The following is a 13,408-nucleotide window of genomic DNA, read 5'->3' on the forward strand; positions in this document are numbered from 1 at the left end:
CCTCCTATCTACCACTCCTCCCAGTTTAGTATCATCTGCAAATTTGCTGAGAGTGCAATCCACACCATCCTCCGGATCATTTATGAAGATATTGAACAAACCCTTTGAAACCCTTCTCTCATTTAAGTATTGCATTTTTTATTTTCCTATTTTTTCTTTCATCTGTTATTAGCTGGAAGACATCTTTAATTTCTTTATTTTCATGGTGTGAAAATGAAAAAGTGATTATATGCAAGCATGTGGGTGTGACCACCTGTGGAGGGCCTGACACCTCACTGGCCCTTTGTGGCAAGGGCAGGGTGGGGTGTCAGAACCTCGCCACTCCCAAAATTCACGCGTCCGCCTCTCTGTGGGCGGCCAGTTGCGGCTTAATGGCCTCCTTCCACCCAATCGCCCGTTGGTCGGGTTAGTGCGGCCTAGTGGCCGGAGTCCAGGTTACTTGCCCCAAGTGTCAGGGCAGTGTGGCCCAATGGCAAGGGTCCATATAAATCGCTCCCTGCATTGGAGCAGTGCAGCCTAATGGCCAGAGTCCATACAATCCCCTTCGCAAGTGGGGTAGTGTGGCCTAGCGACCAGCATCCATGTAACTCTCCCCAAGTGTCAGGGCAGTGTGGCCCAATGGCCAACATCCATATAATCCCCCTCTCAGACAGGGTAGCATGGCCTAGCGGCCAGATTCCATAGGATTCACACGGTGTGGTGGGGGGGAGTGGTAGGGGGACCCGGGCCCGTCCTCTCCACCGGGTCCTGATCCAGGGTCCTGGTAGTGGCAAGCTCCCCTTGCATCAGCTCGGTGGGGATCCACCCATAACATGCCGAGTTTCTGTGCGGCTCTAATGCCATTTGCCTCTAAAGTTCCCCGGATCACTTCCTACCATAAAAGCCGGGTTCTCCGCTTTGCGGGGTCCTCCGGGCTGTTCCCCTCCAGTGACGAACTCCGTCTGGGCATCAGGGTGCACCCTGGCTTGGCTGGCCTCTGGATCCTGGTGTGCAGGCTGTCCCTCTTCAGGAGCTGGTGGCACACCTCCTTCCCCTCCTGCAGTCAGCCCAGACTGAGCAGCTCTGCAGGCTTTTATACCTGCTCTCCAGTTGAAGCATGCCCAGCAGAGCCTCAGGGGCATGGCTTCCTCTGCTAGGAGGGAAGGGTTAACCCCTGCGGTACCAGTGTGAAGCCACTCTGCCCCGTCCCACCACCCATGAAAGCCACCTGGGGAAGATGCCATGTTTGGTTTAGATACACTTGTCTGCTGCAGGGTAGACACATGTGCCTGTTGTTACCAACCTAGAAATCAGTAGCCTGAGGAGAAGTAAACTGACAGACTAAATAGCAGGTGAAATTCTTTATTGGTTTTCCTGAGCTGATGCTGGATTACAGCTTAGTGATGCTCACACATGGAACCAGAGGAGCTTTATTCATTCTTGTCACATAGTCTACACTGGTAACCACGTTATATTGTTTGTCCACCTTCTCTTTAGGAAGCACTGTGATGCGCATGATGGCCTTTGATGCTGATGACCCTGGTACAGACAATGCTCTTTTGAGGTATAATATCCTTAAGCAGACTCCGGACAAACCATCTCCAAATATGTTCTTCATTGATCCAGAGAAAGGAGACATTGTCACGGTGGTATCACCTGCATTGTTGGACCGTGAGGTAAGTGAATAATTTATCTATGTAAATATATATACTGTCCTTCCATCCATGTGGGCCTCTTCAACATAGCAGCTGAGCATACTTGTTGATAGTATTTTTATGTTACATGAACAGAGGCTCAGAAATGTTCAGATGTTGAAATTTGCTCAACGAAGCACTGTATTGTAGAGCTTTCCATTTGACGTTGGTGTCAGAGTTTGTATACCATGCCCATCAATTGCGAATCTGGTACCACAGGGTTGATAGACAATGCATTTGGCATTGGATTCGGAGGTATTTTTCATTGCATAACACTGGACATAAAATCACTGGAATGAATAAACTTTTAGAACTTGAAACAGCAGTTGTCTGCTGGTTTGGAACAAAAGGCAGACATGATTTCCTATCTGACCTTTTATGAAATTGTGCTGGGCGTTAGTCTGGCTCTTTAAATACCCGCTGGTCTTAAAGGGAGTTTCCTGTCCTGTGGGGACAAAGTTAATTGAGTAATGCTTAGTTCTTATAATCAAAAAACAAAAACCAGTCCCTTCCTGCAAGCCAGAAGGAATTTTAAAGAGCCAGACTGTCTCTACATTTGTTGGTAAAGGAGACCAATTCAGCAATATATATATATATATATATTTGGAATGTGTAACTGACGTTTAACATCGTGAAAGTCCAGATTTTTCTGACAGCTACATCATCTGGAGTAACTCCACTGACAACCCTTTTTTCTGGTATCGCTGAGAGTAGAATCCTCTGTCCCGCAGAAGCAAATGCTAATATCTGCAAAAGTTTCCTTTTTAACCACAGGGTCTCCAGTTCAAAACCTTGTTATTGTTTTCTGAAGTCAGGCTCTGCATTTTTTATTCCTAATACGTAAACAACCTCAAGATAAAACCAATTTACTGGAAATTGAAAAATCAATGGAAGGTGATGAACAACCCTACCTTGCCTAGTATGCGCCAAAGGTCAGTGGTAATACATGAAATAATGATGCTATTTACATACAAGAAATCTGTCTGAGATTGAACTGTTATTGCTACTGCACAGTGTGTGCTGAAAGCAAGACTTGATCTCCCCAGGATTTCCTCTTAACTGCTGATTTGATACTTTTGTGTGGAAAGTAGGGTGGCATCATTTAATCTCGCCAAAATTGCAAAAGTGGTTTTTGTTGCTACTGCTTGTGTTGAAAGCATTATACAGCTATAATTGGAACTGTGCAGACCTTTAGCACTGAAACCCAGTGTTATCTGGGTTCAAATGTGTGCTATAATTAACTTTTAGCTGAGAATATGGGCTAACCCAGGTCTCTTCCATTTCTACCATACCAGGCTCTCCCTCTCTCGCAGGTTCTGACCCCCAGTGACTTGCCTTCATGTGTCTTTTGGGGCGACACAGTGGCCTGCAATCTCGCCTTTCCTTCCAGAATCTTCCTGGCAGTAAACTAGCCCACTTACCCATCATGCCACCTGGCACTTTTGTAGTCATCCAGCAGTTCTGCTGCTCCTATCCAGCATCTTGTAGGGACCAATAAGTAGGCCCGCTGCCTCCCCCGAGCCTGGATTCACTTCATCAGAGGAACTTGGGAGCCTGACTGCAATCCCATTCATAAGCAAAGGCTTGTAATAGCCCTGGAAAATTAGCTTCAGGAGCGGTACTATCTTCCTATGTATTTATACAGCACCTAACACAGTGGGGTCCCCATCCTGAGTGCTGGTGGCCTTTAGGCACTATCATAATACAAATAATTATAAGTGGGCATGGTTATGCCAACGCTTCCCCTTCTATAATGTCAAGTCACAGTAAAAGGAATTCCTATCTCTCATCACAATACTATTTTAGGGTGTCTCAGGCTCCAGACTGAGGGATTAGCAGAGGCAGGGTGAGACTGGAGTAGCATATCTCAGTTCCACTGCTGCTTAATAATGAGGCATACACATGCATTTCGCTCCCAGGAAGTCTTCCAGGATGCTGGAGAGGGATGGGCAGGAAGCAGTCTTATTTGCTGCCCTTATGTGGTGCTAGCTGTGAATAGGGTAACCAGATAGTGAGTGTGAAAAATCGGGACTGGGTGGAAGGCGGGGGGGTATAATAGGTGCCTATATAAGACAAAGCCCTGAATATTGGGACTGTCCCTATAAAATTGGGACATCGGGTCACTTTAGTTGTGAAGAATGGGTCAAAGATCCCCCCACTCATGATTTGAGGGAGAGGAAATTGAGCCAGCCCCTCTCCAAAGATTATGGGTGCTGAGAGGCAGGGTTTGCAAGTGACTATATGATGTAGTCTCAGAAGATAACCCCAGAATGTACAGAAGGAAGTCCTGCAGGGAAGCTTCTTGTTGAAACTGACACACAGTGTCCAAGCTTGCACAGCCTCCAAGTTTCAGGTGAACCATGAAACCAGACAAATTGAGCCATCTGTTTCTGACCACCAAAATTACAGCAGCTTCACGTGAGCCCTAGTTGCAGTCAGCCCAATCGGTCTTATTTACCAGTCCTTTTTTATTACTGTATATTTTCCCTTGAAACACAAAAACAATTGCCAATCAAGCGGGTATTATCCTTAGTTGTTCTGTGTATGTTCACTGAATAACAAGGGAACCAACTGAGGAAACTGTGGCTGTGTTTAAGGTGAAACATATCAGGTAGGCTAAACATGGAAGGCCAAAAAAATCTGGCTCTTATTATTCAAATGTGAATGCACTGGAAGTTGATATAAATGCTTTTAAAGCCACTGTGTTAAAGTGATGATCAAAGTTAGTCCATGTTTTCTAGCTCTTTTATTCATTTTAGTCATTCAATAGCTGCAGATGCTTATGTGAAGCCTTCCCCTTGACTTGAGCTAAATTGACAGAATGTAAATTGCTTCTTTTTTATTTCAAGTTTAGTTTCTTTCATGTTTGTGTATCATAGGGAAGCTGCAAATATTGCCCAAGAGGGACTATTGAGATGGAGAGGTACAAGGCATCTGGCAGTTTTTGATTTCCCTTTTGAACATAAGCAGCAACCCATATTATTTCTTCATGCTTTTATATTTTAAGAGGAGCTGCTCTGAGACAGCTCAGGGAGTCGTTTCTATGCAGAAATTCAAGATCTAGGTACTAACCCCCAACCAACCAAAATCATCAGAGCTAGGTAGCTCAGACTTTACACATGAGTAAACACACCTGGGTGAAGGACTGGTTGTTCTGAATGGAAAGACAAATGTTGAGGTTATTGTTTTTAATGAGATTAAGACCAACCCTCCCTCCCCCATTCCGCCCACATATATTTGGTAACTCTCTAGGAAGTAAAAGAAATATTTAAAGAGACATTTATTTGACTAAAAAAATATATGTAACTTGCTTTTTGTGAGCCTCAACCTACCATCTGCTCCTCCCACGCAATTGAGCAGTTTTTATGTCTAACCACACTTGCCTCTAAATGAAGACCAGTTAAGATAAATTCCTAAGAACCTTCAGAATCTTGATTCCTTGGACTGCCTTTAAATATCTTACAACTGGAAAACCTGCCCTTATATTAGAGTGTGAACAAAGGTAGGTGAGAAGGAACGTTAAGTGTCCTCGTCTGAAGATGAGCAATTCTGGGATCAGTTATCAGGAAGAATTTGTTCAGTCACATTATGGTTGTCAAGTGTGCAGTAGCCACAGTGTTCCCTTCCTCCGCTACCTGGGGGGAAAGGAGATCTGAAGCCACTGTGAGCCGAGTTTTCCTGCACTACCTGTCTGCTTTTAGAACACCAGGCTGGCTACAAAGGTGCTGACTCTGTGGGTGCTTCAGGGCTGAGCACCTGTGGAACAAAAATTAGCGTGTGCTTAGCACCCGCCGGCAGCCAAGCTCCCCCTCCCCCCACCGCCTCCCCACAACTGTTCCATGGCATGCAGGATGCACTGGGAGGCAGGGAGTAGGTGGGGATGGGGTGCGCTCGGGGGAGAGAGTGAGACGAGGCAGGGCAGGGTGGAGCGGGGGTGGGAAGAGGAAGGGGAGATGGGGCTTGGGGGAAGGTGTGGAATGGGGGAGGGAAGAGGCAGGGTGCGGGCTTGGAGGAAGAGGTGGAGTGCTGGCGGGTCTGGGGGGTAGCGGGGGAGTTGAGCACCCCCCGGATAGAGAGGAAGTCTACATCTATGATAGCCTCAATCTTCAGAAAATATTGAAAATATGACACAGTAGTAACTAAATATTGTAGTATTAAACATTATCATATGCCAGAATTTAGGGCCAGATCATACTCCTGTAGTAGTTGATGGGAGTTTTTCCCATTGACTTCAGTGTGAGTTGGACTGGGCTCTTGCCTAGTTTGCCTAAATACTGTTTGTCAGATAATTTTTTTCTGTTTTGTATTAGGGGGGGTTAGAATATAGCAATATAACACCCCCGCCACTAAGTTCAGGCCTGGATATGTACTAGAGCTGGGTATTTATTTTTGAGAAATAGTTTATTTGCCAAAAAACGCAGTTTCAGCTCAGCCAAATCTATTTGTGAATTCATGTCAAATTCCGCCAATAGATTCATGTCCCCAGCCTCTCCCACAAAGGATTTTTTAAAAAAGTCAAAACGTTTCCTTCTGACATTTTTGAAATGAAACGTTTTAACTTTTCATTTTTAAATGAGCTTTCGGTAGAAATGTAGGTAGATTTATTTAAAAACCAGAGATAAGCTCTCAAAAACGAAACACAATGTTTTGTCTCAGGTAGAAAAAAACGATGAGTTTAAAGCATTTTTTTTTAATGATGAGAAAAAATAATTTTCCATTTCTGGGTGGCACTAAAAAAATGTTTTCAGATTATTTGGTTTGACCACTGAGCTGAAAAAACCCCCTGTGATTCACTCATCTGTAATGTGAACTGCAGTGAAATTCTAACTGCAAAGTTCAAAGCAGACTAGGACCCAAAGTTTCAGCTTGGACCTGTTTCTATAACACATGGCCACGTGCAAAAAATAATGATAGAAAAGGTTATTTTCTTCAGTTTACAGGGAAAATGACAATATGGCATATATAGTAAGCTGAAAGGTCCAATCTGGCAACCAGCTGAGCACTTTAAACTCCCATTCACTTCTGGGGATGGGAGTTGAAGGTGCTTAGCAACTCAGAGGAAGTGTTCAGCAATTTCAAAAATGATTATGCCCTAAATCTATCAACATTTATATTATTTATGTATTTTTGAGTTTCCAAATTGTTTCCAAAAGTGCATGTTCCTCAGAGTTTGCAGCAAACTCTAATAATTTATGGAAGAAGATCCATTTTCATTTTAAGAAGGCATGTAAGGACATATTTTTGAAGATTTATGTTCATTTTTTTTCTCGTGGGACTGGAGCATCCTTGAATGTGCCAGAGATGAAGATTGAAGAGCGTAAGGGGGCAAATTATACCTCCAAACATCCACTGGAGAAGACATTTTGATTCATAGATTCAGAGCAGAAAGATGCCCTGTACCAAAGTGTGCAGTCTAAATAGAACATAGCAGAATTTCACCTAAAAAAATAACCTGATGTTGTGTAAATGGTCTGCAGTTTTGTATTTTAGGGGACAAAAAATCCATTTCAAAGTGACACTTGCCTGCAGTGAGCAAGAAATAATGCTTCTTATGTGAATACTAGAAAAGGCAGCTGTACTTTCGTAGAATCAAGTTCTCTTAAACCTCTTTGATAGAGCACTAATCATTTTTATCCATTACCCACTGTGCTCTTTTGCAAGTGTTACAGAATCAGCTTTGTGGAGGAAAATATCAGTTCTTGTCTGAATTGAGGGGTATATAGAAGCTAGTGCTACCTCTATCCATGTAAAATGCTGTTCACTGTACTCCTAATATGGTTTGATGAATAAATAATTTGCTTTTTGTTCCTGCTAGGAACTGCTGCATTTAATTTGCAATATAGTTAAAATAGTTTGAAATATCTACAAAATGCTGTAGTATATAGAATCATAAAAATGTAGGGCTGGGAGGGACCTCGAGAGGTCATCAAATCCAGGTCTTGTGCTAAGGTAGGACCAAGTTAACTGAGAACATCCCTGACAGGTGTTTGTCCAAGCTGTTCTTAAAAACCTCCAACGATGGGGATTCTGCCATCTTCCTAGGAAGTTTATTCTTATTCCAGAACTTAGCTACCCATATAGTTAGAAAGTTTTCCCTAATATCTAACCTAAATCTCCCTGGCTGCAGATTAAGCCTATTGCTTCTTGTCCTACCTTCAGGAGACATGGAGTACAATTGATCCCCATACTCTTTATAAGAGCCCTTAAACGTATTTGAAGACTGCTATCTTTTCTCAAGACTTAATGTACCCAGATGTTTTAGCCTTTGCTCATAGGTCAGGTTTTCTAAACCTTTTATCATTTTTGTGCTGTCCTCTGGACTCCAATTTTGTCCATATCTTTCTTAAAATGTGGCACCCAGAACTGGATACAGAACTCCATTTGAGACCTCACCAGTGCTGATTGGAGCAGGACAATTACTTCCTATGTCTTACATATGACACTCCTGTTAATACACCGCAGAATATTAGGTTTTTTTGCAACTGCATCTGATTGTTGACTCATATTAAATTTCTGATCCTCTATACCCTCCAAATCCCCTTCAGCAGTACTACCATCTAATCATTTATTTTCCGTTTTGTAGTTGCACACTTGATTTTTTTCCCTTCGTGCGTGTAGCACTTAGCACTTATTTATATTGAATTTCATCTTGTTGATTTCGGACCAATTCTCTGATTTGTCAAGGTTGTTTTGAATTCCAATCCTGTCCTCCCAAAGTGTTTGCATCCCCACCCAGCTTGGTATTATCTGCAGATTTTATAAGTGTACTCTCCACTCCATTATCCAAGTCGTTAATGAAAATATTTAATAGAACCAGAGAGAGGACTGACTCTTGCAGCACCTGCGAGATAGACCCTCCCAATTTGACAGCCAACAATTGACAACTACTCTTTCAGTGCGGTCTTTCAACCAGTTGTGCGCCCACCGTTTAGTAATTTCATCTAGACCACATTTCCCTAGTTTTCTTATGAGAATGTCATGTAGGAGTATATCAAAAGGTACAGCACATCTAGCTCCCCTCCCCCCAGCATCTACTAAGCCAGTAACCCTGTCAAAAGAAGGAAATTAGATTGGTTTGGCATGATTTGTTTTTGACAAATCCATGCTGGCTATTCCTTATAACGTTATTATCTTTCAGGAGCTTACAAATTGCTTGTATAATAATTTGTTCCAGTATCTGTCCAGGTATCAAAGTTAAGCTGACTGGTCTATTATTCCCTGGGTCCTTTTTGTTCCCTTTTTTAGAGATAGGTATTATGTTCTGTTATATTACACTATATATTTAAAGGAGTCTCTGTAAAGAAAATCAATGCAGATATATGACACTGGACCAAGTTCAGCAAAGTTAAGTTTCTTGTACTCTGGAAATTCACCTCCAGGGCACCCTGGCTAGCCACTACATACTTCCAACAAGTGCCCCCCACATTGTCAACTGTGCTGACCTAGTATTGCCCACTCCTCCAGTGTCACTGAGGTTGCATCTGCTGTGTATCCCGGCACCCTGGTCCCTCATTCTGTACCTGCTACCTGTGAGCTAAAGGATTTATGCCTTAAGGTGGCATAAATACGGGGTGACTCCGGCCCACTGTGTTGCTATTCACTTTGACTTTTTGTGAAGTGGGGTCAATCACCATGTCATCTAATATTGTTTCTTCTTACTGATTGCATGACTGAAACATCTGAAACAAGAGAAGGATGAATGATGGCTAACTAGTGAATATTCTTGCTTATGCATGAGTTGGTGGATATTCATACTCAGAGAAGCTATTACCCAAGAAGTCATGCAAACCAAACGTTCTTGGATATTCTACAGTACCAAGATGTGTAAGCATGCTTGGAAGGACTAACCATTTGGACAAATGTTGGCATGCATGGCTTTTGAAATATTCAGCCAGCTCTTTTTCTGACCGTGAATCATTAAATCATTCGTTGATAATACTTTGCCATTCTAAAGGGCAACAGTACATAATACAAAGCTTTTGCTTTATTTTACTGACCACATTTTCAAGTGGACACTACCCTCTGTACTCTTCTCTTTCTTTTTTGGCAATATGCATCCTTAAGCAGTCCATGCACTTCTTATTTTCTCGTTCTAAATGTTGAACTGACAGCATGCTCTCATTTTTAATGAAAAAATTACTGGTTTCAGCAAATGTATTTCACACTTGAACTTTGTATTATACTCTAGAATATTCATATTTACAATAATTTTAGGGAAAACTATAACTTGAATTAGATTCAGCTCTGAATTAGAATGATTGTATCATTTTATCTTATCTACAGCTTGAAAGTCCCACCCTCCCTTTATTTTGTTTGAGAGATAGTAAATATTACAGCTGGATCTCATTTCCTAAGCTCCATTTTTTTAAATAAAAACACTGCATTATCTATCAATCTAAAAAGATAGAGACCCAGGAGCCCCTCACTTTACTGAGAGGACTTACCAGCTGCTGGATTCTTTCTATAGCCCAGAAGGGATGGACATTAATATATGACTGGCTAGAGGGCTGAGTCACAGAAGAGGCAGACCACCATGGGACCAGAGCAGCTGTCAACAGGGGGAGCTGGGAAAAAAAAGAACCTTACATGCCCTGCCCAATCACTGAGTGGCACCTGCAGCGAGTGATCTCCTTCCCCCGCCAAGAGAGGCTGTTCAACAAAATAAGACTCTAAATGATATCCTCTCTCTCAAAAGGGACGTTGATAGGTTTTGATTGTTTGTCCTATATAATCACTCAAGTGCTTCATGCCTTGTTTTGATGCCTTTCCTCGTGTATACCCCAACCAATAAATGTTCCTTCTTTAGTATGTTTGCCATGAAACCAAGCAAACTGAGGTTTCCAGATACCAAACCCCGCACCCTGCTTGGCTGTTTAATGCTTTTCAGTGACAGGATCATGTTAACTCCTTTGACTTTTTGGGCCCATTATTCCACTGAAATTAATACAATGCCCTTTGTGGCCTCTCAATCGTATTGCTTGCTGGTGTAACAGAACCAGCCACTGGACTCTATGCACTAGCAGAGGGTGCAACTGGATTTAGCAGCCAGACACCTGGCTTATTCTATGAATCTGCCACTGAAAATTTTGGTGGGATTATTATAAACACCTTATTTATTGTTTCAAGAGAGCCATTTTTCACAGAGGGCTTTTAATGTTTACGTGGGCACAGAGCTAATATTTCTTGTATTTTGTTTTTAATAAAGTAACTGTAGCCCCAAAAGAGAATACATTTCAGCTATCAGCATTTATTCAGAATATACAGACAGCTGCTATCATGCTTAGAGTAGCTCTCTGTCAGCGCCTTGCAGATAACTGGGTTTTTATCTTTCAGCAATACATCAGTGGCAGAGAAACTTGCATTATTTAAACAAGCATCATGCCCAGAGAGGTTGCAAACTATCTGCGGCAAGTGGTGCCCAACAAGCCAGACCCATCCCATGCTAGTAAGCACGTTAATAGCCACTTATACAGCACACCAGGACAGGTGGCTTGAAAAATGAAGGGTTTCAGAGTAACAGCCATGTTAGTCTGCATCCGATGAAGTGAGCTGTAGCTCACGAAAGCTTATGCTCAAATAAATTTGTTAGTCTCTAAGGTGCCACAAGTACTCCTGTTCTTTTTGAAAAATGAACTCACTGTGCTGCTGGGAAAATTTGAAACTACTCCAAAGACATGGGCCACTGGAGAAGCTGGAATCCTTTTAAGATGCTGTTCGGTGCCATATCACTTGCTCGGGGTCTTCGTCTCTTAGTTTCTGCTGTGTATAGCAGATGAAACTTGTGCATTAGAGAAATGGAAAGAGCCAGTGAAATGGCATGGAAGAACATACTGAGGTCTAGGATAGACACATAAGTACTTTCTTCTTCCTGGCATGTCAGAGACCCAGAGAAATGAGGGAAGGGGAAAACAGATTTCTTTCCTTGCCCCTGGAATGTCTGTCTGAAAGTTAGGAAGAGATGGCAGACAAGCAGACAATTGGCCCCAGGAGAGATTTATTTCAACATCATAATAAAATGGAGAGAGAGAGAAGGAAGTGGTCTCGTGAATGCCATTAAACTCTTGGCTTTTGAGAGTTCTCCAGTACTAGTCTCAATCCACAAAAAGTCCAGCTATTCTGCAGCTAGTGGAGTGTCTTTGTTTGTTTTACAGGAACTCAGTGATATTCAGTGGAATACGCAAGGTAGGTGGACTATTAAGGCAGTTGGAGCCTGACTCTCCATTGCCTTGAATGCTTGTGCAGTCATTTGCCTTTATGCAAATTGAATATGAAGTGGGTATAAGATGCTACCTTCTGTCTGAGAGACTGATTTGGGTGGGGTAAACAACTACAGAAAATTCAAGGCAATGGAGAATCAGGCTGTAGGGGCCAAATGTTTAGTTGCAAACGAGTGTGTGGTGTTAGGAATGAGAGTACAAAGGAGTACTTTCTTCTTTACAGACACTGGGGCTAATAAACCACTGGTCCTGTCCCTGATGTACATTTACACCAGTTGCCAGTGGGTGCATGGGACTGGCAGGATGACAAACATCCACTACATGTTTCATGGTCCTGACCCCTGTACCAGCAGTCAAGAGGTGGTTGGTAGAAATCAATAAGACAGCTCTATGCCATCCAAGGATTCTCCTAATAAAAGTTCCTAGTGACCAGTCATGTTGGTTCATAGCTCCATTGGAGCAGTCAAATGCAGGCTTATCGCAGTCTAGTATCTGGCTCTAGCATTGATGTAGATGAACTTTTTAATTTAAAAAAGGAAGCTAATATCTGTGCTCACCTGTTGAATTTTGCTCATCTATAATGATCTTACATGTTGTTGTTGTTGCTTTTAAAGGAATCCATTCAGCAATTTATTATGCTTTGTGATTTTGATATTATATTCTGTGTCCAGAAACAGTGAGTGTCCTTGAGATAGAACAGCCATTTATGATGCTCCTGGTGTGTTATATTGTTCAGCCATCAAAGATTTTAATGGAATAGAAAATTTACTTCCTATTAATGTCAGTCTTTTTAAATATATGTACAGAATGACTATTAAGCTACCTGTTGAAGTATGTGAAACTAAAAAGGATGACGATAACATAAAAGGTTTGGAAGAGGTTTGCCAGTTTATGGTCATACAAATTAGTTTTTTTTTTTTCATGAAGAAATTCTGCAATGGGAACCCTTATCATTCCTCTTATGATATGATACCCCTTATGTTTTGACCCATCCCCTTTACTTTTCTACCCCTCTGGGAAAAGTTTCTTTGGCAATATGAGTATGGGCTTATACATTTTCTTATCAGAAACACAATGGCAAACAGACTTGGTACACAAAGTATTGACAGCTTTTTTTTTTTTGTATTGCTTTATATAGAGACCAGTTCAGGAAAGCATTTAAGCATGTGCTTAACTTTAAATATGTGCTTAAATACGCCATCACTAAACTCAGAACAGCCCACTTCTAAGGTAGTTAAGTGTCAATTTACAAAGGGGGAAATGAGGCACAGAGAGATTAAGGCCTAGACCTCAAAGGTCTAATGCCCATTGGAGTTAGATGCCTAAATACCTTTGAGAATCTGGGTTTAAGTGATTTTACCAGAGGCCACACAGGAAATCTGTTGAGAGAGCTAGGAATATAATCCAGATCTCCTGACTCCCCACCCTGGGCTTCAAAACCTTAGAAAATGCTTCCTCTCCTTCCCCACACTAGTATTTCAAAAGACTACTAAAACATATATATATTTCTTGGCTACA

At 42.0% G+C, this 13,408-nt stretch overlaps 1 protein-coding gene across 1 annotated transcript in view; it reads left to right on the forward strand.

Annotated features, from left to right (window-relative positions):
- Nucleotides 1-13,408, forward strand: part of CDH13 (cadherin 13) — a 758,666-nt gene that overhangs the window by 531,597 nt on the left and 213,661 nt on the right. Inside the window, exon 7 of the mRNA XM_074968836.1 lies at nt 1,477-1,655. Coding sequence (XP_074824937.1) covers nt 1,477-1,655 — 179 coding nt within the window. The remainder of the gene's footprint in view (nt 1-1,476; nt 1,656-13,408) is intronic.

The sequence above is a fragment of the Natator depressus genome, chromosome 12 (genome assembly GCF_965152275.1).
Source record: "Natator depressus isolate rNatDep1 chromosome 12, rNatDep2.hap1, whole genome shotgun sequence".
NCBI classification, from domain to species: Eukaryota; Metazoa; Chordata; order Testudines; family Cheloniidae; genus Natator; species Natator depressus.